This window comes from Apostichopus japonicus, chromosome 20 (genome assembly GCF_037975245.1).
Source record: "Apostichopus japonicus isolate 1M-3 chromosome 20, ASM3797524v1, whole genome shotgun sequence".
NCBI lineage: Eukaryota > Metazoa > Echinodermata > Holothuroidea > Aspidochirotida > Stichopodidae > Apostichopus > Apostichopus japonicus.
In genome coordinates, this window is record NC_092580.1 from 29,784,627 (window position 1) to 29,791,113 (window position 6,487).

At 39.5% G+C, this 6,487-nt stretch overlaps 1 protein-coding gene across 1 annotated transcript in view; it reads right to left on the reverse strand.

The window, feature by feature from the left end:
* Positions 1-4,322, reverse strand: part of LOC139962075 (uncharacterized) — a 41,047-nt gene extending 36,725 nt beyond the window's left edge. Inside the window, exon 1 of the mRNA XM_071961926.1 lies at positions 4,118-4,322. Within this exon, the coding sequence (XP_071818027.1) occupies positions 4,118-4,175 (58 nt within the window). The 5' untranslated portion in view covers positions 4,176-4,322. The remainder of the gene's footprint in view (positions 1-4,117) is intronic.
* Positions 4,323-6,487: the final 2,165 nt, after the last annotated feature.

Genomic DNA, 6,487 nt, shown 5'->3' on the forward strand with positions numbered 1-6,487 from the left:
TCGCTGACTTCGTCCAACGAAGAACCTTAACCGAGGGTTTACCGGGGAAAGGGGGGGGGGGTCCATGGATGGGCGTGGCCCTCTCTGCATTCATAATTTGTTTTGGGCGCTATATAGATTAGTTAGAACAATGTAACTTGGATTATGAAACGGTAAATATTGGATAATTTTATCACGCGTCGCTCTCGTGCATTCCTTACATTTTACTCTGGTTTTCTCATAAGGTCTACACCACCATTCGGTGGTAATTTCGATTGTTTTATCTGTTAGCGTATGGACCCGCAACTAATATCTTTTCTTCAGATCATATGTATTGTCATTATAGGAATCACACCACAATTAGAGTAGTGCACGTCCGCTTGAGAGATTAACCATTGTCGGAAAATAGCTTTAAAGTGCCCTGCTGTGTTGATTTGTTTGGCATTTTCTGAGTAATCACCATTTTTTTATGCTTGGATGTTGAAGAGGATGAAATAAACTACTGATGGTAAAAAAATCCGGAGGATTGAAGGTGATTTAAGGTATTTTAGAAAATCTTGGCTGAACAAGAAGATTTCGCTATCTGGGTTGGGGAGCACTATGATAAATTTTGAGCTCTTCTAGCTCAAATTCTGAACGGTCATGTTGGCAAAAGTTGAATGTTTTATTACAGCCAAAGCCATTAGCTATCATATGGTCGGTAGAACATGTCAGTTGAAAATGCTCTATCGGCCTTGGAAAGTGACAAGTTTAGTGTGTAAGTCAATAAGAGCAATTAATTGTGGCGCGGTACCAATATTATGTAGCCTATGCTAAGATTTGAAGTATTTCTTTCTCAGATACAGATCACAGTTGTTTCATATGCCAAATACGCATTCGCACATTTATTGATAGAAAAGATACTTCAAATAAATTTCTTAGAAAACGTTAACGTCACTACCAATTAAAAGCAAAGTCAAGCTTAAAGTGGTATCACCATGACCATTTCGCTGAAATTTTGTTTCAGTTTAAATCATTCATAGTGAATTTGAAATCAACCAATAAGCAGTATAGGCATACAACAACAACAACAAGAATAATATTTTAAAAGCAGTGAAAAATGTATTTGAAATATTTTCTTCCCACAAACAACGCAAGTATCTTGGAATTGATAAAAATTTCCATCAAAACTATGATAACAGGCGCGGATCCAGGGGGGGTCCAGGGGGTCCGGACCCCCCCCTGCTCTTGGCCCAAAAAAAAAAAGAAAAAAAAAGAAAAAAAAAAGAGAGAAAAAAAGAGAGAGAGAGAAAAAATAATTAAATTAAACACCAATTTTAAACACGTAGGACGTCAGAAGGGAGGTTATCCTTACAAGTCAGCCAGGTGTGTCTTTTCCGTCAAATGAACTATAGTGTGCACGCGTGCTACACGTGCAAAAAATGCCTAAAAATCTCAATTTTCAGACCGAAAAGTTTCAAAATTGAGGTGGTGTTCGAATTGTTTTGGGCAGTGAGGTGGCAGAGCGGTAGGCTGCATAGGATGCACCGACGAATTCTTCATGAGAGATCGTTTTCTGCGGTGAGAAGGCATGAAACTGTTCTCCGATCAACAATGGACAAGGAACGTCTCACAGCTCTTGTTCTCATGAACACGTATTATAACACTCCTATCGACACTGACGAAGTGGTCCAAAAGTTCATTGAGAAACATCCACGGCGTTTGTTCTCTCCAATCTACCATGAATAGATCATCAATAAAACTAGCTAACTCGTACTGATGCAGATACATTTCGAGTGAGTTTTTGCAGTGGCGGAGCGTCCATACAGTCAGGGGGCGGATGCCCCCCTGACGGACTCAAATGGACTGCTGGCGCCCTTTTCAGCTCTTTACCACTTTTTACTTATTCGCGATTATTGACTTTTTTATTGCGCTCTCATCTACTTATTGACATTTGTCACATTTTGTTGGTGTAATTTGGCGATGACACCTATTTATTCTTCGTTTATCTGCAAATTAGCCAGGCCCGGAAAGGGTCATTTCCGGCGATCTAGGGAGTATCTTTACTCAAAAAATTTCTGTACGCTACGCGCCAACCAGTGGTGGCGCTCCGCTTAGATAGTGTCGAAAGCGCCCCTACAGACCATTCTTGCCCCTCCTGACCAATACCCCTAGCTAAGCCACTGAGGCCCTGCATCAAACAGTGGTGAGGGACCGGAGGGGGATTGGTGGCTAAAGGCATTATGGTTTTTGTATCATCTCAACTCATCTGATATGTATTACCATATTTCATAGATTGTTTTTTTCTCATCAATTGAGAAATTGCAGACATGAGATCCATTTTTTCAGGCTAGGTACATGCAGCTTAGAATACTCGGGAAGTGCCGTTTCCGGCCATCTGGGGGGGGGGGGTTGGAAAGCCAAAAATTTTCTGGTACGCTCCGCGCCAACCGATGGTGGCGCTCCGCTTAGATAGTCTTTCGATCAGGCGCGGCTGGACCAGTCAGACCCCCCCCCCCCTGTCAAAAATCCTGCATCCGCCCCTGGATAAGGACAATGTTGAATTATTCCAGAAAAATTAAGTCAGTGCTTCAGCGAACTTCTAAGAGATAAATAGTACGTACGTGGTATGGGTGGTGTAAGTGTTGGCTAACGAGTTCATTGGAGCCAAATTAATTGTTTTAATTGATCTTGGGATATGATACATGGCATGGCATGGTAACTAAAATAATGTAATAATATGGAAATGGCATGGTACAATATAGTGTATGCTTGTGTCGTATGACATGGTATGCTGTACAATATGGTATGGTATGCCTTTATGCAGTGAACATTGTGGTGTGGTATGGTATGGCATATTATTAAATGGTATGGTATATTATTATATGGTATGGTTTGGCATATATGGCATATTATTATATGGTATGGTATGGTATGGTATCTTATGGCATAGCATTGTATTTTAAGGTATAGTATAGCATATTATGTTATGGTTTGGTATAATATGGCATAGTATTGTATGTTATGGTATAGTATAGCATATTATGTTATGGTATGGTATGGTATATTATGACATAGCATTGTATGATATGGTATAGTATAGCATATTATGTTACGACATGCTATATTATGTTATGTTACCTTATATTATGGCACGGTATGGTTTGGCATGGTATAGTATGGCATATTATTACATGGTATGGTATATTATGGCATAGCATTATATGCTATGGTATAGTATAACACATAATATTACGTCACGTTATGCTATGTTATGTTATGTTACATTATGTTATGGCACGGTATGGTTTGACATGGTATAGTATGACATACCACAATATGGTGTGATACGTTACGGCAAACACTGACAAAGCTTTATAAGTTTTTAAAAACGGTCATTTATAGACGTGGTATAGGTTAAAGTGATCGAAATACATCGCTGTTTAATATAAAAGATGTAGAGCAATAATTCGCTCATAGCCTCATATAGCCACTAAATAATGAACTTGTGACCCGGATGTCCATCACAGTCATATCTAGCCGACAAACGAAACTAATAGGCCTACGGAATTGCTCAACTATCATGACAATGCGGTAGAATACGTAATTCATCGGTCATATCTACATCACTAATATGGCGCTTGTAGCTATAGTCTAAGTGCAACTATTTCTCATCAATACGGAATATGCAATCGATGTAGCTAAGAAATAACTAAACAAAGGACACGAGATGGAGGTCCAATTTCCACTCCCCTCGCCACCCCCCCCCCCCTCCCCCCACTTCCTCTTCCCATCACGCTAGGCAAGAGTGAGAGGCAACATTAGTTAAATCGAAATGAAAAGATCATTTAAAGGAAATCAGTAACTATAGTTTAGTATAAATGCGACTCCTGTCGTTCCAATTCTATATCGTGATATGTAACAAGGTATAGGCCTATGTGTTAAGTTGACTACACGATACAATGGCGGGATGGAGGTATACATGCAATAACTTCTACACCAGAAGAGATGAGGGGAAGTGATGGAAGGATTTTTTCAATAGCTAAAATAGTTCTGCTGCTAGTTCTAGGCGAGGAGACTAATTCCTATACACCTCCTGCCATGCTACAGTAATACCAAAGTACCATAAGCTATAAACTTAACGATTAAAGACACTTACCACTTGTAAAGTATAAAACAAAAAATCCGAAAACTGATACGAGTCTTCTTTTCTTCATTTTGATTTCTTTGTTTCTTTATTCCTTTTCAAAAATGATTACATTTGGATTCCTATATAATTCCGGAGGTTTATCAAACGGGAAGAAAAATGTGTAAAAGTTAGAACTTGTTGACACTTTTAGCTTGTCCGAATCCTAAGTTTGACTTTCTCGTCTTCAACACTGAGAAGTCTTGCAGATGTGGGCCAAAGTGCTTGTGCAGCTCTACTAATCGATGATTTTAAATCAATAATGAGGCAGTTACAATCGCTTTAAAACTTTATACTTCTATATTTATATTTATTGATAATTGACAAAGAAAATTTAATATTGACACCAAAAACTAATTAGATCATGTAGGCCTGTTGCTATAGGTTACTTCAATATCGGGCAATTTGGATGAAATATAATATTCGTGATGGTTTCGTAAAGAACACGTTCAGAAAAAAAAGGCGAGTTAAAATAAGTCGATCGCTTAATGTCCTGAATCGATTACACAAATGCTTTGTTTGGAGAAGGGTTCGCCCGTATTGGCATGACGCCCTCAAATCCACTTTAAGCCATGGCACAATGTATTTACGAGTCACGCCAAGGACCACATCTACCAAGCTACATTCACATGGAATTTGGCAAGCTACTCGTGGGTTTGACTATAACCCCCCCCCCCCTGCTACCCTTCTCCCGGCCCCCACTGGTGTTCATTGGCTTCAATGCAATTATTTACAAGTGACCGAATGCGTTTCATCATAGAAACGTTTCATTTTTGTCGTTATTTTGTTACGCCCAAAAAGAAGCAGATATATAAGGCATATTGACGAACACATATACAGGCGTAGGAGGCGGGGGAGGGGATGGGGGATGCAGCCCACCCCCCCCCCCAATCCAAGTATTTTTTGAAAATTCGGGCAATATGCTGAGAATTGTTCGGACTGAAAGAAAAATTGTAAAGATGTAACTAAATGTAATTAATAGTTTAAAAAAAATCTCCTTGGTAATTAAAAGAAATTTCTAAGCTTGTCCGACTAATTCGCTATTACTAATGTATAAAAGCCTATATAATATGTACATGACCATGTTGAACGCGCGCGGGGCGCGTGAAAAAAATTGTGCTTATATTTTTCGGCCAAGTCGTTACAGACCCCCCCCCCCCAATCAAATTGGGCCTATGCGAACATATTCCGAGCAGAAACGCTAACAGAGGGCCCCTGTACGATTTTATCCAATCACAGGTAGACAGACATACGGTTCTGACCAATTGCAGAGTAAAGAGCTTTCTGTCAAAACTAGCTCTTCTTCAGTGCATTACCACTGAAAATATGACAAAGAGTAGCAGGAATTGCAACTATGTATATTAGAGAAGAGTGTCGACATTGCGGTGAAGTCAATGCGACTTACTGATTTCTGCTTGATTAGCAGAAGTTTTTGGAAAATCGGGTTATTTTAATCCGATTCCGTGGTAACTTTATTGGAATTGTTTTGACATATCTGGGACGGAAGGTCATTTCTGAAGTTTAAGCCAAATGGTGCCGAGGTCTTTAGGTTTAGTTCCCAGAAATTTCCTATTCCTTTTCTAGACTTGTCTGTCCAAGAAAGGCAATAACACGTAAATCGAATAATTTGGAAGATTGACGTGATTTGCAACAGGTTGATCGATTTTTTTTTTTTTTTTGATCGCCGATCTATGTTGTGTCATTCTCATTCTAAGCGGTTTTTCGACTCTCAAACGTATTTTAAGTTGGGAATATTGCCGTAGATGAGGTAAATGACATTTTTAGATAGGCAGTTTTATTTTCTGCCGGATTCCGAACGTGCGTGTATAGATTTGAAAGGCCCCATATAATCGCCTTAAGTTTTTTTTACAATTTTGTGTACAGGGCGATCATCCTGTATTTCCTGGTTTCTTTGTTCCTGATGGGGTGTCATCCTGAAAAGATACGCGAACTAGAATGACTCGTAGGTTTCAGGGCGTTGTTAATGTGGTTCTGAGAAGACTGACTTCAGATGACGTTCGGTACGGCTTTGAAGTATGTCAACATTCTTCTGAATGATATTTGCTAGTGGTGGGAGACCTGGGTGGAATTCAGTAACCAATGGTACCCTTAGTTGGAACTGGTTCGACGAGCGTGTATGTCAATGTTTCGGTGCGGGGTTTGCTTTTGGCCTTTTTTGTTTTTGATGGTACATATATATACACGCACACACAATGCAATGGCAGTCTGCTATATATTATCGGTACAGCCAAAGATATTTCACCTTCGGATCTTTGGTACAGCTAAATCGTTGCCAGTTACTACTTAGATTGAAAGCCTGCCCTCCCCAAAAATGTCAAACTT